The sequence below is a fragment of the Drosophila obscura genome, unplaced genomic scaffold, assembly GCF_018151105.1.
Source record: "Drosophila obscura isolate BZ-5 IFL unplaced genomic scaffold, ASM1815110v1 contig_165, whole genome shotgun sequence".
In the NCBI taxonomy this organism is placed as follows: domain Eukaryota; kingdom Metazoa; phylum Arthropoda; class Insecta; order Diptera; family Drosophilidae; genus Drosophila; species Drosophila obscura.
Genome location: NW_024542752.1, coordinates 1,967,666 through 1,990,106, shown reverse-complemented (window position 1 = coordinate 1,990,106; position 22,441 = coordinate 1,967,666). Strand labels below are relative to the sequence as shown.

The 22,441-nt window shown below is 48.4% G+C and overlaps 5 protein-coding genes across 5 annotated transcripts; 2 read left to right on the top strand and 3 right to left on the bottom strand.

The window, feature by feature from the left end:
• Window positions 1-128: 128 nt before the first annotated feature.
• LOC121403793 (uncharacterized WD repeat-containing protein alr3466-like) lies at window positions 129-1,259 on the bottom strand. Its single transcript, XM_041591983.1, has 3 exons — window positions 1,094-1,259; window positions 803-998; window positions 129-726 (listed from the first exon to the last, which is right to left on the bottom strand). The coding sequence occupies exons 1-3, from the start codon at window positions 1,257-1,259 to the stop codon at window positions 129-131; spliced, it is 960 nt and encodes a 319-aa protein (XP_041447917.1).
• Window positions 1,260-2,549: 1,290 nt separating this feature from the next.
• LOC111072465 (39S ribosomal protein L30, mitochondrial) lies at window positions 2,550-3,296 on the top strand. Its single transcript, XM_022364366.2, has 2 exons — window positions 2,550-2,752; window positions 2,821-3,296. The coding sequence occupies exons 1-2, from the start codon at window positions 2,625-2,627 to the stop codon at window positions 3,233-3,235; spliced, it is 543 nt and encodes a 180-aa protein (XP_022220058.2). The 5' UTR covers window positions 2,550-2,624; the 3' UTR covers window positions 3,236-3,296.
• LOC111072463 (torsin-like protein) lies at window positions 3,233-4,468 on the bottom strand. The gene is made up of 2 exons (XM_022364364.2): window positions 4,207-4,468; window positions 3,233-4,140 (listed from the first exon to the last, which is right to left on the bottom strand). The coding sequence occupies exons 1-2, from the start codon at window positions 4,400-4,402 to the stop codon at window positions 3,323-3,325; spliced, it is 1,014 nt and encodes a 337-aa protein (XP_022220056.2). The 5' UTR covers window positions 4,403-4,468; the 3' UTR covers window positions 3,233-3,322.
• Window positions 4,469-5,288: 820 nt separating this feature from the next.
• On the top strand, window positions 5,289-14,010 carry LOC111072443 (nuclear cap-binding protein subunit 1). The gene is made up of 7 exons (XM_022364320.2): window positions 5,289-5,589; window positions 5,672-7,010; window positions 7,082-7,185; window positions 12,394-12,882; window positions 12,970-13,094; window positions 13,197-13,385; window positions 13,457-14,010. The coding sequence occupies exons 1-7, from the start codon at window positions 5,547-5,549 to the stop codon at window positions 13,568-13,570; spliced, it is 2,403 nt and encodes an 800-aa protein (XP_022220012.1). The 5' UTR covers window positions 5,289-5,546; the 3' UTR covers window positions 13,571-14,010.
• A 1,587-nt stretch (window positions 14,011-15,597) lies between these two features.
• On the bottom strand, window positions 15,598-17,750 carry LOC111072428 (acidic phospholipase A2 PA4). Its single transcript, XM_022364282.2, has 4 exons — window positions 17,631-17,750; window positions 17,267-17,432; window positions 16,726-17,178; window positions 15,598-16,034 (listed from the first exon to the last, which is right to left on the bottom strand). The coding sequence occupies exons 1-4, from the start codon at window positions 17,662-17,664 to the stop codon at window positions 15,935-15,937; spliced, it is 753 nt and encodes a 250-aa protein (XP_022219974.2). The 5' UTR covers window positions 17,665-17,750; the 3' UTR covers window positions 15,598-15,934.
• Between the last annotated feature and the right edge of the window lie 4,691 nt (window positions 17,751-22,441).

The window sequence follows — 22,441 nt, the reverse complement described above, 5'->3', positions numbered from 1 at the left end:
TCTTTATAATTTTTTTGTATTCATGTAATTAGTTTATGATTCTTACAAATCGAATATTATTTGGTCTCTGCCATGTACGGGAGGATCTAATCTAGGTGTATATATTCAAATATTCTCATGCGGCGCGCCTAGGACTTCTTGAAAGACTCCAGGCGGACGCCAAACATGATATTGCCGCTGTTAAAGGCAACCTTACAGATGGGTCCCTCATGGTTGGCATACGATTTAAGCGGCAACTCCTCTGCGGGCGGTACGGAAGACGAGTTTTCATGGGCTCCAGACTCCTGGACGAGGCGGTCAAAGTCCCAGACGGACAGCCGGCCATCCCGGCTGCCCACAACCAGCAGATTATTGTTCATGTCAAAGACGCAAGAGTTGACGGCTGCCGTGTGGTGGCTCAGGCAGCGGATCATTCGCTCGCGTGGCAAGTCCCACACAATGACCAGATTATCGGCGCCTCCAGAGGCCAAGAAGCGTCCGCACTTGGAGAAGGCCAGAGAGCAGATTCTCGCCATGTGGCCACTGAGCAGACGCACCTGGTGGCCCTTCACGATGCCCCAGATGCGGACAATGCCCCCTGAGGAGCCAGTGGCCAGGTAGTGCCCGTTCGGATGGAACAGACAACGTCCACGCCGCCGTGGCCGATAAAGGGGCGCTCGGATTTCTTCAGAGTCCCATACACAAGCCGTTCCAGCCTTGAGCCAATGCCGGGCCAGGCGGGAAACACTACGTAGTTGACGGTGGTCTGGTGCCCCGTACAGATGAACAGACAGTTCCACGAGCGTAGGCACCACAGACGCACATCGGAGTCCGAGCAGCTGAGAAGGTAGCGGCCGTCGGGCGAAAAGGCGCAGCTGTAGACAGCCCCCTCCCCTGGTGGCCGAGCAAGCTGCGCTTGACTAGCTTGTCCGAACTCTCGGTGTTGAGCGTCATATCCTCCAGCGGCTTTGAGGCATCCACCGAGAAGACGTGCACCAGGAAGGCTTGCTCCGGGCCACCTGCGAATTTCCCTAGAAATTTGCGAGGAATCCTCCTAGCCGGCCATGGTCGTGTATATGTGGACCGAGGGCAGATCCTTCCGACCCAAACAGACTCTTCAAGGCGTGCGCAACTTTCATGAGCCCCTTGGCGTTCGTGTGACCAGCGAAATCTCTCTTGCGACTGCGACCAGAACCAGCAGCGGGCGACGAGAACGTGGGGCGTTCTTCGGGCTGTCCAGCCTGGGATGCCCAGGGGGAGCGTTGCGTGGCAGCTCCCATTGTCGTACATCCGGATGCGGAGTGGCCTAAGATTTTTCCTGGCTGCACAAACGGCCAGTCCAGCCAACAGGCGCAGCACTCCATAGTACCAGTAAGTCCACAAACTGAGTAAAAGCTGCTCTGGCTGCTGGACTCCTTGAGGGCCATCTTCCTCTTCTTATTCTTGATGACTTGAAAAATGAATGTCTCGGGAGGGTTCTGGCCGTGACTGGCACTGTCATCGTAGAACTCGGTTCCAAAGCTGGTAGCCGCCTCTTCTTCTTCTTCGTCGGAGTAATAACAGCCACTTGCGCGTGACTGTTTGGCAGCTTTCTTCGAGCTGTCAAACCGAAAAGGCACCTCACCCGTGGAAAATGGCAGCCCAAACAAACTTTCCCTTCACTTGCTTAAAGGATAAAGTGTTTCCTCGTCTTCCGAATCGTCTCTGATGCTGGAATAACAGCTGGCATCCGAAAATCCATGTAAGTCCTCGTCATAATCAGTGATGGGTTTCTCATGAAATTCCCTGTGGTTCGATTGGGTTAAGTGAATAAAAATCATCTGAATATCCATTATAATAATATATGTATGTACCACTTTTCAGCGATTGTGTCCGCCAACATTCTGGTATCCTGGTTAGTAGGAGATTTGAGCTGATTTGTGTCCTCATCGCTCAGTGCCATTGATGGAATCAATGTTGTGTTGTCCTCCTCGCTTGAGGAATCTTTAGGGCTCTCCAGAAAATCTCCATTGCTAATTAAGAATGAACATAAATCGTTTGATATCGCCCAAATACGTATGATCCCTTACCCCGTTGACTGCCATTTTGGCGATTTGGCGATTTCCCACCACATTCCGAGGAAGTTGAGCCTGAGTTGCAAAATTGAGGTTCAACTGGCATCGACGACTTACTTGAATCGGAGCTGGAATCACCCGCAGTGTTGTCCTGATCGATTGAGGAATCCGAGACGCTGCTGAGCTCTTTGGGGTTCCATTTTCCCATTTTCTGATCGGTTTGTGTTGACTTTTGCTTTAATTTGCGCTTTTTATGGTGTCTTCTATTATCATTTTACTACTTACACGTGGCTTCTTAGCTTCCATGATTATACTTTTGCACTAGTTTTTTTTATTTTCCGCAGGCTCACATATTTTTTTAATTTCAACTTCGTTCACTTCTGGTTTTTTTTTTTTTACTTTGACAGTTGCCGACCAGTGTGACCACATGCGTATAGCAACACTTTTGGCCTTTTTACTCTGGTCTGGCCGAAAAAGTATCATCTACAAATATATTATCAACAACAAAAATATCGATAGATATTTACATCCCCATGTCATAACACTTGCGGCTCCCCCATAGTATTTTTAATTGCAAAACTATTAGATAAAATGAACCTGGGCCGACTACTGACACCTCTCCAGGTGAGCACTGCACTGGCCCGCAGCTATGGAAAGCACAACAAGAAGTATCTGTACAAGGATGGCAAGAAATACGAGGGCATAATTTACTACCCCAGGTGAGAGGCAGAACAGAAAAGAGGAGGCTTTTGGAGCCCCATCTGATGATATATTTGTTTTTCCGCAGAACACCCGACCATCAGGATCCGCCTATAGAGCCCGCCAAACTGTTTCGAGTGCAGCGCATCAAGCCGGTGAAGGGGAATCCCTTCTGGGAGAAGCGCATTCTGAAAGATCTGGGCTTGGATGGCAAACAGAGCGACTACACGGTGGTCAAGAACATACCCGAGAACAATGCCCGCTTGTGGAAGATCAAGCATTTAATTAAGGTCACACCGGTCACGTTTCCATATGGCGAGCCCACGGCACAGGATGTCAAGCACACGATACTCAAGGAGAATGGCGAGTGCCTGGTCACCAAGGATATTGGCCCCGTGGAAGTGCGCACGGAGGCACGCGATGCATTCGACCGGCAACCGAAGCGCCTGGACACGGACCTGCTCAGAAAGGATTCTCGTCTGAAGTGGCTCAATCCTTGGTAAAGAAAAATATGCCTGTGGCTGCTTTATTCCTTTAACAACAATAAAATAATATCAAATGCAAGTGCAAGTACGTTTTCGTTTGTAAAGCTAGTAAATGGCCATGGCCACCTTCTTCTCGAGGGTCTTGCAGCCGGAGCTGACAAACAGGCCATGCATGCGATCATAGCTGATCGATGAGGATAGGATGTCGTTGATGATATCCCTATCGGGCGTCTTGTCCCACCGCCGGAACTCCGCCTCCAGGCACTGCACAACATGCGCCTTCTCTAGCGGCAGGAATGGTATGTAGTGATCGATGACGTGTGCCTCAATCAGACTAGTTTTCTTCATGCCGCCGTCCATGTTGTAGGCAGCTCTCTGCAGCAGCGGCTCATAGTCGCTCAGGCGTGTATCCTCGCGCAGTTTTCCCGCCTTCATGCTATTACCCAAATGGTCGGCGATATGGGTGCCGGCAGTGTTTGACAGAAAAATGAATATGGCCTTTGTGTGGTCGGTGCCATCGGTGAAGGCATTGTAGTCCACCAGCGAGGTGAGCGTGTCCAACACGCCACTGGGCATCTTATCCACCTCATCGAATATGAACAGGGAGCGTGGACAACTCCTCAAATGAGAGCGTACCTCATTGCTAATGCGTTCCTTGTAAATGCCAACAAACTCGGCTTGTGGGAAGTCCGATCGTCCCAGGTACTTCACAACATAACCGCTATTCGATCCCTCCAAGTAGAGAGCTTTGGCAATCTGATCGGCCACAAAGTTCTTTCCGGTGCCCGGCTGGCCATGAAAACTAAGCACCAGCGGCTTTCGCGACTTGCTCTGGGCGCTAAAGTGCGCTGTCAGTGCTGGTATGATGTGCTGGGCCACAATATGCTGGCCGTATAGTGTTTTTTCCAGCGACAACCGCAGCGCTGCAAGAGTGTCGAATCGAGAGTGATTATGGTCAGAGAACAAAACATATTGCAATGGAAACCTACCGGTTATATTGGCAGGAATGCTTCTGTCGTCGCAGCATTCATAAAACCGGCAATAGGTCTGGCTCTTGAAATATGTTAAGCCGACGGTGCTAATCCCTATGGCAGCCCCAATTGTCAAGGGCTCAATGCTCTGACAAAAGTGTGTGCAAAATAGCAAGCCTCCAAGGCACAATAGCAGGCAGTTGGTTACATTCATTTCAAGAAAGAATAACTCCCGTCCCGTCCCGACCAATTCCAGCAGGTCAAACAAAACTTGTTCGCCTATCGATAGGAGTTATGCAGGTGGGAGCAGTGCTGCCAACTTTAAAAAATAGCCAAGCATATTTAAAAAATATCCAGAACTCCCGCTGTTGAGCTAGCGAGCGTTTTCACTAGCTGTTGAATATAGATTAAATAAGAAGTCGAGCAGATTCGATATAGTTTATGTGTGTACAGTTTATTTGTTAAGTAGGCGAAATATGGGGTGTGTAGGTTTAGCGAAAGTAAAAGCGAGATGTACCGGTTGATCAAATCATAGCGATGAATTGAAGACGCAGGGTCTGTTTAATATGCGAGAGAAGTGAGTGATAGATCAAGACGGTAGAGCGTGAGTGCGATAATGATGACGATCAATTAAAGACTGAGAAAGGGCAGGCGGGCCGAATTGCCTGTTCCCTAATGCAAGCGAGAGAGAGAGAGCTAAATAAGCGATAGAAGCTCGGGCTGCTGCTGAGCCGAGTACGAGCGATGGATAAAACGAAAGAGCGATAGAGCGAGATAGAAAAGTAAAGGAGAAAGGCGCTAGACGAAGAGACGAAAGATCGGTTGCATAGGCTATTACATTGAGCAATTATAAGCGGTTAAAATATTTATATGCAGTGGGCAATGCAATTAGCAAACAAATGTGAAATTACGTTATTTTGCGCCACTGGCTATTATTTGAGGAATTTGTTTGGGAATTTCAGGCTGGGAAACCAGACACCCGCAATTCTCCTTTACAAAAAGCCAGATGGGGCGAGAAAAAAACGGAATCGGCAGCACTGGATGGGAGTTTAACTAGACCAACGATACTAATCGATAACAATAAATCGCAATGTGGTTGCGATATTTTATGCAAAAAGAAACGCCGCAAGAAAAATTGTCATTCAACAATTGGATTGGATTGGAAAATTAGTGCATGTGCATCAATTAATATTTTCAATATATATCAAGCCATACCAGACGACTCGCACCCCCACGGTGCACGCAACAAGCAGCAGTCAACAGCAGCAGCCGCCGAATCCGTACTCGAAAGTGTTGTCGCGTGTGCCGGTGGCAAAAGGTACAAGAAGACACAGCTTTTGGTTTAGCGTTGTGGCAATATGAGTCGTCGACGTGCACACGATACGGAGGACGAGGGCTATGGTGAGTACAGCACATATTCCACTCGCATTTCCATCATCCAACTGAACTGGGGACGGGGGGTGTGGCATTCATTCACTTGCAGACCATAGGAGAAACAAAAGGAGGCGGGTGTCGGAGAACCAGGAGATCGAGGACCGCCTTGAGTCGCTGATATTGCGCGTGGGCGAGCGCAGCACATCCTCCGTGGAATCGAATCTTGAGGGTCTGGTGTCCGTGCTGGAGGCCGATTTGGGCACATTCCGTTTAAAGATCTTGCGCATCCTATCCGACTGTGCCGTCCGTATGCCCGAAAAGTGTACCGTCTACACGACGCTGGTGGGTCTGCTGAATGCGAAGAATTACAAGTTCGGTGGCGAGTTCGTCGACCACATGGTCAAGACGTTCAAGGAGTCGCTCAAAATGTCCCGCTGGGATGCGGCCAGGTATTCGCTGCGATTCCTCGCGGATCTGGTCAATTGTCATGTGATATCGGCCACCAGCCTGCTGCAGCTGCTTGACACCATGATCGATGTGTCCAACGAGGACACAGTGCCGCAGGTGCGTCGCGACTGGTTCGTTTTCGCCGTCCTCTCCACCCTGCCCTGGGTGGGGCGGGACCTCTACGAGAAGAAGGAGTCGGCCCTCGAGTCGCTGCTGCTGCGCATCGAGGTTTATCTCAATAAGCGCTCGAAGAAGCACCATTACGCCTTGCGGGTCTGGTCATCGGACACCCCGCATCCCCAGGAGGAATATCTCGACTGCCTGTGGGCCCAGATACGAAAACTACGCCAGGACAATTGGGCCGAGAAGCACATACCGCGGCCGTACCTCACCTTCGACACGATATTATGCGAGGCGCTGCAGCACAATCTGCCGCAGATCATACCGCCGCCCCACAACGATGCCTTTGTCTATCCGATGCCCTGGGTCGTCTATCGCATGTTCGACTACACCGACTGCCCGGACGGGCCGAATCTACCCGGCGCCCATTCGATCGAACGCTTCCTGATCGAGGAGCATCTGCATCACATCATCGAGACGTACCATCACGAGCGCAAGGACTGTGCCGCCCAGCTGCTCAGCTTCCCCTTCAAGCACAAGATACCACTCGAGTACTGCATTGTGGAGGTGATATTCGCGGAGCTGTTCCACATGCCGACACCGCGCTATCTGGACATCTGCTATGGCTCCATACTGATTGAATTGTGTAAACTGCAGCCGGCCACCCTGCCCCAGGTGCTGGCCCAGGCCACCGAGATCCTCTTCATGCGCATCGATTCGATGAACACATCGTGCTTCGATCGTTTTGTCAATTGGTTCTCGTACCATTTGAGCAACTTTAAGTTCACATGGTCGTGGGACGAATGGGACAGCTGCCTGCTGCTCGATGGCGAACATCCGAGGCCCAAATTCATACAGGAGGTGCTCCAGAAGTGCCTGCGGTAAGCAAACAAAGCCCCATCCCCATTTATGGCCATACATGCAATGTGGATTGTCCCTTCCCTTCCTGTAGGTTGTCGTATCATCAGCGCATCACAGAAATGATGCCCACCACATATGGAAAGCTCATACCTCAATTGCCTGCCCCCAATTTCAAGTACGCCAGCGAGGAGGCAGGTGAGTCATGCAACCCAACAACCATCCTCTAAATATCAATACGAATATGTACATAAGTATAACTTTATTCTGTGGGGAGGGGCTGTGCTAAAACTTAAGTAAACGACACTTCATTCTCGTCATCATCCACGATAAAGGGTATCTCCTCGCCATTATCCCCCACCTTGATGCTCACCGATCTGCTAACAGATTTCTGTGTGAGAACTTCAACCACTTCGCTGCGTTGTGGCGGCGGCAACAGGGGCAGCGGCAACGGTGTGGTCTTCAGTGTAGCTACAGCTGCAGCGGACGCTTCAGCAGTCGTTGAGGACTGCATTAATGCTGTCGCTGTGACTGTTGCTGTTGCTGGTGCTGCTGTTGTGGTTGAAGTTGTGCTCGTGCTGGTGCTGGTGCTGGTGGAGACATAGGCTTCATGGCGATAGCTACTCTTGGCCTTGCTATCCTGCTGCTCCTTGCGACGTCTTGCCCACTTGCTCAACGCTGGCTCGGCCGTGCTGCTTGTGGTGGATGTTGTCGTTGTCGTTGATCTTCCAGCAGTTATGCGCGGCGTTGTCCGATAGCGACTCAAATTTCGCAATGGACTAAAGTGTGTGGAGGTGGACACAAAGCTGCTGGCGCTGCTCACAGTTGGTGCAGGCGTGGCTGTTGCTTGAGTGCTGCTGGAGACTGCTGCTGCTGCTGCTGCTGTTGTTGTTGTTGTGGTTGTTGTTGTTGTTGCTGGTGGAGCACTGGTCGTCGTAGCTGGGGGGTCTTCAGTTGTGGGTGAGCTGATTGCCAATTCGGGCTGTTCCAAGCTGCTGCTGGCTCGCTTCTGCTCTTCCTCCTGCTGCCCCTGTTCCTCCTGCTGCCCCTGTTCCTCCTGCTCCTGCTCGTGCTCGTGCTCTTGCTTCCTGTCCCTGTCTCGCTCTATTTCGAGACGATGCTCATCCAGATGCAGCACATCAATGGGATTCTGATGGACATACAGTGGATCTGGCTCCGAGTAGCGATACACTGTCTCCTCCAGAGGTTCGCTTTGCACAAACGACTTGTCTTCGTCCTCATTAGCCCCGGAAATGCCAGCATCCGCATAGATGATTAGCGGCGGCAGCTTTGCCGTTTGATATTTGGATGCCTGTCCAAAGATCTGTGGACTGCGCACCAGCAGCTCCTGTTCGGGATCCTCATTCGATTCGTAGGACTCGTGCGAGCCGTAACTGGAGCTGGGAAAGTGCACAGGCTGGCGCTGCTGCTGCTGGGACTGCAGCTTCTGCTGTTGCTGCTGGGACTGCAGCTGCTGCTGCTGCCGCTGGTAATGATAGTATCCGGACACTGCGCGAGGCGGACTCCGCGTGGTCGCGGCAGATGGGCGATAGCTCAACTCTGGTTCACCGCGCCTGAACCACCGCCCGGTGCCACATAGAAAATGATGATGGAAATGGTGTGTGACCCCACCGCCAACAGCAGCAGAAACAGCCACAGCAGGAGCAGGCGATGGAGCACCACCTGGTGGTGGTGGTGCACCCACCTCTGGGGGCACCTCTGGATATCGTATGGGTGGGCTGTCCAATCCAACGTGGCCCGGGCCCAGCCTCACCGCCGGATAGTTGGGACGGAATGTGGTTGGTGCAATGAAATTTGAACGCAGCCCCAGATTGAAGAGGTTTTGGCCTCCCCCTGGTAGGTCCAGTGGATGAGGCGGAGCTGCCGCTCCACCCCCCTTGATATACTCACCAATGTTGAGCTTTGGTGGCAGGTGAGGCTGTGGTGGCGGCGGTGGCGGCTGGAAGATACCATGGATAAAGGTGGCCTGCTCCTGCTCCTGCTCCCGCTCCCGCTCTCGCTCTCTTTCCCGCTCGCGATCGTGTCGCCGCTGGGAAGCAAATCCCCCACCAGCGAGAGGTTCATGGGCGAGCCGAGCGAAGCTCCCTGGATAGTCGGACTCCTTCTGGATGTAGCTCATCTGGTATGTGGGCACTGCTGTCCGTGGGGGCGTCAGTGGCGTCACGCTGAACCGTATCTCGTAGTGGTAGTGGTGGCGTCCCTGGTCGCCATCCCGATGGCGGATGCGCTGCACCTGCCACAGGGCACGCCGCTGAACAGAGCCGGCAGCAGCGCTGGCGGTGCCCTCGACAAAGCGATAGCTGCCGTTGCTGGGCAGCTGTTCCAGCCGTCCTGTGGCCAGGGTGATGATATCCCCAAACCGGGAAGGAGTCGACGCCGACGCACCACCACCCGTCGAGGACTGTGCCAGTGGATCGGCGGACATGTAGGGCGTCTGCAGGAAGTCATGGTACTCGTGCAGCTGGCTGCGATGGACATGAGCAAAAAGGAGAAGGAAGTCCATTGGGTGGGTTCACCTACCTAAGATTTCCGGCTGCTGCGCCCACGGCGGCGTCCGTGAAGAGTGTCACATAGGTGACATGCTTGAGGGTGCGCTCCCAGGGACGCACATCCCGATCCCGCACATCCTTCTCCTCGTAGAAGATGCGCTTGCCCGTCAGCTGCATGCCCTGCTTGGGCGTCAGCACCAGATCTCGTGCAGCACCAACACCGACAATGGCATGCCCCGAATGCAACTGCAACTGCAATGGAGACGCGGGGTGGATAGTTGGAGAGATGCAAAAGGGAGAGATGCTTCTGGGGGTCAGGTTCTCCTTCAACTTACAAGTGCCATGAGAAGCAAGCCCAGTAGGCAGCCGAGATTCCTTCCCATTGTCTTGGGCTCGGGCAATCACACATCAACCGAAAAGTGCACGAAAATAATCAACAAACAGCAACAGCAAAAAAACAAAAAACAAAACTAAAAAAAAAAGAATAAAGCACACAAACAAATATATTCAAATATATTTTTTTGGAGACGTTTGAGCTGCGCGCGCTTGAAAGACCGACTGAAACGCGTCCCCCAGTTGTGCTCGCTAATAATCAAGCGGGAGACGATGCTGCCACTGCCACTACCACTGCTGCTGCTGCTGCTGCTGCTGCTACTTCTGGTGTCTGTCTGTCTGTCTGTCTTGTGGCATCCGCGACTTGGAGCTGCTGCTGCTTTCGTTGGGGCAGCCAAGCGATGCGTCGCCGCCAGCGGGCGTACGTTTTGTTTATTTGCGCAATACGCGGCCGACTTTGTTTTTTTTTTTGCATAGAGTAGCGTGGATTTATGCAACACTCTCGTTTCGAGGGCGGTGCACCAGCAGCACCCCCTAATGCTACAGTTTTTGGTGTATCCGCCAGGGATACCCTGTCTGCCCAGAAAGCGAGGTGCTACGGAGAGGAGAGGGAGATTGCTGCCTCCTAAAGGATTTTCTTTAATATTAAATGTTGGATGAATCAATTTAAATTGAATATGAATTTAGCTGTGGAATATTTCATTTATCCACATATGTTTTTAGTTGCTGAAGTCCTTTAAATCTTAGAATTGAGGAGTCTTAAAAAATCTTAAAAAATCTTTAATCTGGTTCTAGATTCATGTACTCAAAGCAGAAGCCTTTTAGCAGCTATCTTTGGTCATTGAAAGACGCATTCCATGTATAAATAGGGTTCCCCTAGGTTCCAGTTTAATATCTTTAATTGATCATACCCATTGGATCGATAGATATATTTATTTGATTTATCTGTAAAATTGTATCTTACAATTAATTGTTGTTATGGACAGAGCAACAACAATACCTTCCTCCCAGCCTGGATATATTCGGAATAGTTCTCTCTGCTGTCCCTTCTTATTTGTTGTTGGTTAGAGTATAACCAAGTTCGGCCTTTGATTTTGATCTAGTTTTGTTGTGTGCTTCTGAAGTTTTTGATTTCATTTTGGCTATAGCCTCCATTTAAGACCGAACAGCTTTTGCCTTAGATTTCCATTGAGATATACATTGGTTCGGTTCGCTGAGCTTCGGTGAGCTGCAGCACTCCCCCCCCCCTTGATGGCAGCGGTTCGTTCTCTTCTGCTTATGCGGTTCCGTATGGCGATTTCACCTTGCTAAGGTTCTCCGTCTTTCCTGCCGATGATCTCAGATGTGATGGAGAGATGATGATGATGATGATGATGACCTGCCGTAGATACGACCCTAGCCAATGGAACGGTCTCTGTTTTGTATAACATTGAACCACGCGCGGAGTACACCCGAGTGGGGATCCACCCGCCCTTTTTGGACATGCTCAATTTGAGCTGGAAATCAGATTCCCGTGAAAAGATTTCCATTTAATTCTGGCAATCAAAGATTCTGGTGTAGGTGTAGGTGTAGGTGTAGGGAGGTAGGGAAATTTGTATGGAATAGAATAGCCCCCCGACTGTGGCTGACTGTGGCTGACTGTGTGCGAATATCTCACATGATCTTGACATGCAAACCAAACCTCTCTGGGCCAGCATTGACATTGTCTGTGGAAGAGCAATGGGAAGAATTTTAATATTAAAATGGAAAACATTGAAGTGATGATTAAAGAGTGCTAGAACTCTATTGGAATATTCAAAATAAAAGAATGTTCTGGCTGGAAGACCTTTGAAACAAAGAGATTGAAAAGCCTTGGGAGCTAAAGTTAGAAGAGAAAACCAATATCTGATATAATGGCTACAAATGTGTTGCCCTGATAATTGCCGTGATAGTCGTAATAAATTCCGCATTTGCCAATGCATTGGCTTGCCAAATGGCCGCATAATTAGCTCCGTGCTTGGCTTCTTTTGTCTGCAGTGCTTCGCCACTCCGGCACTCAGGCACTTTGACATAATTGACGTAAGTGCCAATAAACTGCATGTAATGACAGAGCAAACGGGTGCAACAGAGGCAGAGCCAGAGCTAGAGCCAAAGCCAGAGCCCTGGGAGAGCTGGCGGAATTGGCAGCCAGAGCACAACCATCATTAGTAACGCACCAAACGGAGGCAGTGGCAGTGCCAGAGGCAAACTCCAGTCGGGTGTTGTGTGGTGGTGGTGCCGCTTGGTTCCACGCCATGAATCACACATGGTACGGGTATTGTATGTAAGCAAAAGCGAGCAATGAAATGCGAATTGCAACGAAAGTGTCACCTCAACCAGATATGGGTATGGGTATGGGGGTATGGGTATGCCCCTAAGAGCAGCCAAATACGATCCCATCCAGGCATTATATATGTCTGTTTTCTGTACACCAAATACATACATAATATGTATGTACGAGTTTGTACTCCTCCGAATGCCATTAAATTATCTCGAATCATTTCCTGACTTTCGTTTTCTTCTCTTTCCCACTCACTCTCTGTAGCAAGTCTACCTGGTACTGCGGTGGCCCATCAACTGGTGGTGGCCATCCGGCAAAAGTGCTCACCCGAGGAGGTGGTAAACATCTTGAAGGAGATACCCAATAGCGGCTATAGCGGCGAGGAGATGTCCGATGGTACCTTTAATGCTCTGAAAATAGATGTTTTTGTGCAGACGCTGCTCAATCTGGGATCCAAGTCGTTTTCGCACAGCTTTGCGGCCATCTCGAAATTCCATTCGGTCTTTCGTGCCTTGGCCGAGACGGAGGAGGCACAGATCTGTGTGCTGCACAATATCTATGAGCTGTGGTCCTCGCACCAGCAGATGATGGTGGTGCTGGTCGATAAGTTGCTGAAGCTGCAGATTGTCGACTGCTCGGCGGTGGCCACATGGATATTCTCCAAGGAGATGACCAGCGAATTCACCAAAATGTATCTCTGGGAGATCCTACATCTCACCATCAAGAAGATGAACAAGCACGTGATCAAGCTTAGTGAGTTGTCGCCCCCCTACATATGCATAGATCGTTTCTTTAAACCAATTTCGATTTCAATTTAAATATATAAAATCGCTTGAGCAGACTCTGAGCTAAGCGTGGCCAAGGATAAGCTGTCCAAGGCGGACTCCTCGTCCAGCGAATCCGATGAGGATGCACCGACAAAGCGCAAGAAGCCCATCACGCATGCCGACAAGCCCTCCGAGGAGGTAAGTTCTACACAACAACATGCATTTCCATTCACTGATTGATGATCCCCCTCTCTCTCTCTCTGTCTGTCTGTCTGTGACTTTTCGTTTTCTCTGTGGCAGGCGGTGGAGCGCATGGAGGAGAAACTGGAGGCAGCGAATGTGAACCAAAAGCGTTTGTTCCTCATCGTTTTCCAGCGGTTCATCATGATACTATCGGAGCATATGCTGCGCTCCGATACAGATGGACGTGACCCGGATACGGACTGGTATCGATGGACCATTGGACGTTTGCAGCAGGTCTTTCTAATGGTTAGTCCATGCCCCACATCCATATGCCTTAGGGTATTCCCTTACTAAATCTGCGCACTGACTACTTTTAGCATCACGAACAAGTCCAGAAATATAGCAGCACTTTGGAGACACTGCTCTTCACCTCCGACCTGGATACACACATCTTGGAGGTGTTCCAACAGTTTGTGGCCTTGCGGGCCTAACAAAGGAAGACCAAACAGAGGAGGACAACTACTATAAGAAATGTCAGGAGCATGACAAGAAAAGTGCATCAACCCAATGACAGGATTGACAACCTTAACAACCTAAACACACACAAACACACACACACACACCAACAAGGACCTACACCAATTAGCTTCATTTATCTGCATTTTTTTTGTTTTGTTTTTTAAAAACTTTTTTTGATCTAAATACCTTATTGTCTTTATAGATACTTTATTCATGTTTAATAATCCTTATCGTGTACCCCCCCACCCCCCATACATCCACCACACAAAAACATCTATGATTAAGACTCGAAAGGTTTTTTTTGTAATTTGTAAACAGACGAAAAGAAAATGAGAATATCAAGAGAATCAAGAATAAAGTCCAAAGTTAATGTTTCTTGATGGAAAATACAGATCAAGAAGGTTAGATAAAACTATGTTTATATTGAGTTTAAATTGAGCCTATAATAATTGAGTTTGCAAGTAGAGCGAAAAAGGATAGCATTTCAGAAAATGATTGCTATCGATATTGAGGTAAATGAATCAAAAGAGAAATGTGTGCAAGTGAAATCTAGTTGCCAGAATGATAGCCGAAAATTATAAACAAATGAATGGGACCCAGTCACAATCTAATAGAAACATCCACTTGCAGCTGGTAGATCCTTTTTATTCATTACTTTCCAACATCCATAGAAGTTGCTTGCAAGATTTGCCATCAGGTGATAATGGAATCATGAAACTTCTATCAAGTTGCAAGTCAAATATATCTTCGCTTTCTGCTCCTTAGAACAAAGAGAACAATTGTGGAATGAAAGGTTACCCCATATCCAATATATAATATAATATCAATTCTGACAATTCGTAGCAGGCGATAAGTAACTACTTATTAAATACGACTTCTGTTCAAATCTATAAGGATCATAATTCTTTTGTATGTGAAATTACTAGTGGAGTATTCGTCAGATTCACTGTGCAAAATGTCTTCACCCATAATCCTGTGCATCGTTTGCTTGATGGTCGTAAGTGGCACCCGGCGGCATTGCATTGCAATCAACGCGCTCTGTTCAATACTGTACAATTGCAGGTGATCTATCTAAAGATCCGAAGCGCTGAACGGCTACCAAATGGGGAGCAAGCTATGCTATGGTTGTCTGACCCAGAGATCGAAGAACTGACTGAGGAGGAGGGCTCTGGGTTTGAGTCTGGCCCCATCGGTCACAAGCCCACGTTCTGGATGCTCTTGTAGGCAATTGGCAGGTCACGGCAGTCACCCCTCACAGACACACAGATACGTAAATATATATGTACATTTAAATGTGCATATATTTCACAGGATACTTTTACTCGAGACACGTCGCAGCAGAAATACTTGGTAACCTCCTGCAGCCCTAAATGACAATGACACTACTGCTGATTGAATTTCGATTTTTTTTGAGTGTGACCCGAAAACATAGACATAGTTGAAGGTATCCAACGTAAGACAAAGTCATGCTGATTGGTTCTCTATCTTAAGTGTTTGTGCACAAGCATACATACATACATATGCCATTAAATATGAAAAATATACATTTAATTTGTATTCGATTTTCTCACTTCCTTTGAAGAAATTTCACAGATACTGGTACGTACTTAAGTGAAGTTTTCTGAGTATTATAGTTTCGATCCGACGAAGTGCAAGGCTTCCCAGGCAAGCGGCATGTGCCTCCCCGCCTAATCTTGGCACCAAAATGCCAAATTCATTAAATATTATTTATATGTACCTCAAAAATATCTTATAAAGTGCCGGAGGGTCTTGGCAAGACGTTGAATGAGTCTAAGTCCTTTCACCGTCTCGAGTCAGCCAGCTCTGCGAGGTACGGCCGGTCAAGCTGCAGGGCTTCGAATGGCCCAATTTGGCCCCCAACATGAGTTTCACTTCAAAATGAAACAGCTATGCACATGTACATGTGCATATGTATATTATATAGACATAGTATATATGTATGTATATTTGTCTTCTGTTTGTATATATATATGTATATAGATCTGTTTTTGTTGTATGCTCTAAATATATGAAAATATATGTATATATTTTCCTATTTAGTTTCCATGCTGTTGCTTGAACTTTGGCATTGGCTTTGGTTCAGGATTCAGATTCATATTCAGGTTCAGGTTCAGGTCGGCTTCAGGTTCATCAGATCAGGTTAAGAAAAGCGGAAATATGTAGTATCATATCGATACGACTGTGCACATTCTATGGCTAAACTTGTAATTGTAATTGCATTTGTAATTGTAATTGCTTTGTGTAGATTTGTAACCGTTTCCATGAGTAGCTTGTCCAGGTCGGCATCCATCAGTCCCTTCCGTCCCTTTGATCGTCTAGGAAGAAGTGCGCGGCTGACTGGGTACGTACTTCTCCGAGGGCTGGTACTGCCACTGGGCACATATGGCCTCCTGTTCCGTTTCATTGTAGCCAGCCCTGTGGGGAGAAAGGCAGGCGGCAAAGCGGCGGGAGAGAGACATAAATGAGGGAAGGGAGAGCAATAGTTATGGATAAAAGTTCTCAACGAGTTTATTGGAGGAAGTGGAGAGGTGGACAACTAGCTAATGGATATGCAGAGCGTGAGTGGGAATGGGGAATGGGGAATGGGGTAGGGGAACCGGAATCGAATCACACATGCATATGGCTCGACAGACAGTGGGCTCTACTTATGACTTATTCCTACTAATACTACACGGGAACAGTCTTCTGAGCTCTCTCGGCTCCCAACCATCAGCTCCAACGGGAGCCGTAGCTACCATAGCCATATGACGACCCTGGCCCCGGCCGCTCGTAGTGGTAGCCGCCTGGCGACGATGCCCCGTACCGGGGTGGCAGCTCACGACTGACGGGCGCCTGCAGGCTCTCCCAGAGGAGACGCGGACGCTGGACCACCTCACGGATAATGTTGACTGCCGCCAGGCCGACGCTGGCAAGCTTGACGCCAAAGCGGCGGGCCGTGAGCTTGGCCGGGGCAAGGGCCGGTGCTGCGGCGGCCAGGGCACGACCCTGCTGCACTGGATGGGCCAGGATCTTGGCTATCAGATTGTCCCCGTGTGGCGGGACATAGAGGTCCGCCTGCCGGAATTCGGCCGGGCACTGATTGGTGCGGTAATAGAAATCCTCGAACCTCTGGTGCGCCGAGCAGGGACTGCGCTCCTGGAAGCACGTCACCTGCACCACATTGTAGAAGATTGCGCCCAATGTGTTGGCCGTCTCCGTGTTGGCCGCCTGCAGGCAGCGCCGGAATCTCGCGTCGCAGTCACAGTGAGAGCGGGTGAAGGTACCCCGGTTGCACAATCCCCGCCTGCACTCGCCCACATTCAGGACATCCGGGCACATGTCGTGCTCGCGACAACAGCGATCCTCCCGCGTATGGGCGCCCAGATCGTCATAGCTGGTGGCCGCTGTACCGGGGCCACACCACTTGGTCCCCGGATAGATGAAGCCCAGGGCGCCGCGGAACTCATGGCCATAGGAGCCCTGATGCCGGCACACCTCCTCCAGCTCCATTACCGACTCGCGCGGCACCTGGCGGATGCGTCGTGGATCCGACTGCAGCAGCATCCGTTGTATGTCGCCGCTGGAAAAGAATCACCATGGAAAATGTAAGATCGGAAGATGCATATATGTATGTTTAATATATACATACATATGTTTGGGTGACTCACCGATCTCTGTGCATCTTGCAGAAGGGATGCCGGGACGAGAGCTCCACCATCACAGTCATGGTCATGTCCGAGATGAGCACCGCCGATCCGGAGCTGGGCGGCAGCGCCGATCCTAGCCACAGCAGCAGCACCGCCAACGGCAGAGCCTCCTTCATCGTCCTCCCAGCTAGGAAAGAGAGAGAGAGAGAACGAAAGGAACAGACAGTGAGGTAGAGTCAGTGGCAGTTGTGCTTGGATGAGCTGTTGGACCGACATTGGTATGTGGGCCAACATTAGCAGTTGAATGAAGAAGATCGCCCGCAACTTGTGATTTTTGCATTTCTATGGCCCATAGATATGGTCTGACCTCTGGCCGGCCACTCACAGAATCCGCACCGTCCGGCCCGGCACCGGTCCATGGCCCACGACGTCACACCACACTGTCGCCAGCTCCATTCGAATGGAGCGCCTTTAGTCACCCTGGGCCCTCGATCCCTTTTTCTCACACTGTTGAACCACTGTAAAGTGACGATCAAAACAAAAGACAACACAAAACAAATGTGAAAAAAAACAAAGCCACAAAAAAGTCAAAACGACGAAAACAATTTGCAAAACAAGAAAGGAAGGAAGTGTCTGTTTTTGGCAACCGAAGCTTTTGATACCCTTGCACATACATATGTACACATCCATCATTCTTATGGTGTTGTTGAACAACTTCCCCTTATGTTTCGTTATGACACACATTTTATATTAGTTTTTCCAATTCCAACAAAAGTTTCAGCTGTATGTTTCGTATGGCAGAAATACATATGTATGTAGTTTATGTGTGCCTTGCTCACACATGCGCCCAAAATCATAATACCCCTTCGACAGGGTATCCACCAAAGACGATGGATTATAATGAACGGTAATAATACGTGGCGTTTTGCGGGGTGGGAGCGGGAGCGGGAGAACGAACAGCCGATCAGTGGAGTGCCATGATGGTGAGGGAAGTGGGAGAGAGCCCGCACACACACGTCAGACGCTTTTGGACCTACCCCAAAAGTCCCGCTCTCACAGTCAGGAAGACGCTTGAGTACGGTAAGCATTATTTATGTATAAACGCTGTCGCTTGTCGCTGGCCGCTGCTTTTGTGGGTCAGTTGAAGGTGGAGGCGTCAGCTTGTTACCAATTCTTGTGCTTCTTTGCTTTTGGCCAACTTGAAAAGGTGAAGGCCAGAACCGGCTACGTCCGTCCATCTCTTGTTAATTAGTCAAAAATGATGACGCGATCCGCGAACCAAAGCTGGGATCGGTTTACTATAAGAGTTGGATTCTACTCCATGCCCCTCCACCCCTCCCACACCATTACGGTGTTATTTGGTTACCTTTATAGCCAGGCCAAGGAACTGTGTACTATTTTACCTATCACGTTCCGCTCAAGTTGTAAAGTGAGAAAATAATTAATGATGACAGTTTGTAGCCGCTTATTATAAGTATTATTTATGTTGTTTGCCCAATTGTTCGTTGTTTGCTCGGTGTGCGCCTGAGAATGACCGCGAGAGTAAGAGTGAGAGTGAGTGGTGTATGTACATATTTATGCGGGGGGAGCGTGAGAATAAGCCTTGTTTGTGCATTGTGCGTGCGAGTCATTGTTTGAGTGAGCTGTGAGTGCAAGTAGAGCAAGAATAGGGGAGAGAGAGTGTCATTCTCCCTGAGCGTTTCTCATAAATCTTGTCAAAAATCTTCTTATTAATATTTCAAGTTCTTTCTTGGCCAAATGTTTGCAAAAGCGTAATTCAGGAGATTACACACACACATACATATGTATGTATGTATGTTCGATGACAGCACTTATTGTCTCTTACCATTCTCTGAACTCTCTTTCCAATAACCAGAAATACAGGAATAACAAAGTAACAGAGAGCTTGAGTGAATTGTGAGTGCAAGGCAGGCAGAGCGGAGAGCCTTGCGAGTGAACTTGCCTGTCACTCAACCAACCACTGCTCTCAATGGTGCAAAAGGAAACAATACACAAACGATCAATCCCAATTTCGCATTAAAAATCGCCCTGACAAGTGACAACAATGTACCAGAAAGATATCTATAATCTATAATTAAATCTTGATTGCCAATCGGTTCTACAAGTAAACGTAACGAATTAACAGTTGGACATAATCAATTTGCAATCACCGAAGAGTTATCTCTTCTGCTGCCTCTCTGCCTTTGTTTCTCATCTCCTTCTTCTACGGCATTGGCTTATCTTCTGAGCAATCTCCAACTGCGTCGCCGTTTGCTGGCAGCGTCACCATTACCGTTTGCATCATTTTCAATGTCAATGCTTTTGCTTTTAAATTTCATGGCATAATAAGCCATGGGGCCCCATCGCGGCTGCTCCCTTCCCCCCTCCCTCCATCCGTGACACAGTGTGGCAAAGAGTGCGAAAGAAAACGAAAACACAAGAGGAAGGCTATCGAAAGAAATCGAAGCATTTGATACCCTTCCAGAAAAATTAAGATAAATATATGATGAAATGTTACGAATTTTTAATACTTTTCCTGAGCTAAGAAGAGCAAAACACACATTTTCTATGAATTTGTATGTACATATGTAGACAAAATAGATTTAAAGCTAAGCTAGCCTCTCTAATTACATTCCTTATGTTTCCTTAACTGCCTGACAGACATCACAATAAAATCACAATATCTTCTGAAAGGGTATGCAACAAAAGCGAGATCGTTGCTTTTGCAGAGAGTGGTACGTGTATGGGGTGTATTTCTGGGTTTCGACTCTGACTCTGATTTATTTGTGTGTGCGCTTCAAGTACAATGACCGCTGGGTTCCTCACTGCCTGTCTGCACCACCCCTCCTCCTGGTAGTGAAGCACTTGAGCCGTTTATAGATCTTTTGTGTATGCTCAGACACTATAACTATTGTTTTATTGGCGCCCCCCAAAACTGTCACTCAGCAGAAAGAGATCAACATCAGATCAGACTCAAACACCTGATATGTGTGGCCAGATCTACATATCCGTAGTATGTTTGTTTTTTGGGGGCCATTAAACCTCGGGGAATGTGCCTGTACCTTGGTTTATGCCTGCCAGCAAAATGAATGAACTTTGGCTCCCACTCCACACTCTATAATCTACACTGCTGGTGCTTCTAGACCTAACCCTAAGCGAAAAGATCTTCCCCAAAACAAGTTGATTCGGCGGGGAGGGGAGGGGACAGGCGTGTCTCTGATCCATGCATCATCAATCAATGCAGCTGTGTGTGTGTGTGTGTGTGTGTGTCTCCTGTACAGGCAACACTGTCTGCAGCACTGGGAGCCCTTCACTCTTGACGCATCCGAAACAGGTTTCAGGCAGCAGCAGCAGCAGCACAAAACTCTGTTTGCATTTTGAATGTCACGCTGTTGTTATTGTGGTTATTGTTGCAGCCGCCAACTGATTCTGAGTGAGCGTTACCAGGTAACAACAAAGCCCCTCCTCCCTCCCCAGCAAAAGCACAAGGCGAGCCTCAGGTGTGTGTGTATGAGTGTGTGTACTGTCTGCTGCTGTACGTGGTAATTGCTGGACGATGGACGCTACCACAGCCAGTCCCACAGATAGCAATCTCTGTAATTGCCGGAGCAACCGGAGACGACAACCTTCCGACGTGTGCTCGACTCTGACCTGGCCCAAAAGGAACCTGTCCTTGTCTACTTGCTGATATTTGGGTCAAGTTGAAGATCAGCAGCAGCAAAACCAGACAACAAAACTTTCTAGGATCTGTATTCAGGTCGGGATCATAAATTCGATCGATTTATGGCATATCAATAGACAAACAGACAAACACCTCGCTTTGTACCGGGAACGAAATGGAAAACAAAACCCCATCCCATCCATCAAGCGATGGTACGATCGAACGATGGGTGGATCAGACGGATAGACGGATCGGATTGGTTTGGTTTGGGTTGGATGGACAGTGGCGGTCATTGAACGCCTACGCCGAAGGTTGTTCCATACCAACAGAGACAAAAGATATGCACAGTCTCGATAGGAAACTGAAACTGAAAGCGACCCCCAGGCGCTAATTGCCCTGCAATAGAGGAAACCGAATCTCACACGGCCTATACGATGGATGGGGGTGGTATGGTAGGGGCAGGGGCAGTGGTAGTGGCAGGAGAAACTATGTGATGGCTGGCTGGGGGTAAAGCCAATCGGAAGTGAGCCAAGAACAAAGGTGTTTACTTGCGCAATTGGCCAACGACTCGTCAAAGGGGGTCTAGAACCAAGGCACTATACATACATACATACTACATATATGTATGTACATATGTATGTACAATCCAATGACCGACCACGAGGGTAAATGACCTTCTCATCGGCCCCCCCCTTAAGTCCATCATTCCATTCTACCAATGTGTGCTAATCACTGAGCAAATTTCGCAGCTTGTCGAGGTAATGTCTTGTCAAAGATGAATGTGCGAAAAACGACGATGGGTGCTGGGCGCTGGAAGGGGAGAATCGCAGTATCTAGCCGATCGGCCACACAAATATTTGGCCACATCGGCCAGGCTAGAGTCTAGTGTCCACAATTCGGCGAGTCGAATATGGAGAAGTGTTTGCCATGCAAATGCCAGAGGTTCTGTTGGGATTTGGGGTGCGGTTTGGGTGAGGTTTTTAGATCCAAGAAATTATATGCCAACTGCTGTCATAACACCCACCTAAAGACGTACTATGTAATATTCTATCAACTGGATCAATCACATTCAATTGGCTGTGTAAAAACCCTATAGCTAAGATCGATCAAGCTGATTCAATCACAATCAATTACTGATTACTTTTGTCTTTTCTTTCGTAAGCAGTAAATATTTGATATAGTTTCTCTCAAATGCTCGTACCATTTCCATTTTTGAATTTTGCGGTACAGAAAAGAATTCTCTGGAAGCCGAAGTTTATGCAATCTCATTGGGTTTTACAAGAACAAAAGAAGCTAAAGACTAAACCAAAAGGAAACAAAAAACCAAAAAGAAACAGAAAGATATCCTACAGAAAATAATACATATTTAAAAACATGTACATATGTATGTATATCCTTCAAACTTGTAGCAGTTTTTCGTTTCTTTCTAGCAGATCTTTAGGTCCAATAAGAAATGCGAATACCAAGACTTATGTCATTCCACTCCAACAATTTGTTCATAGCTAATTTCCTCATCTTCCTTAATATAAGTTAAA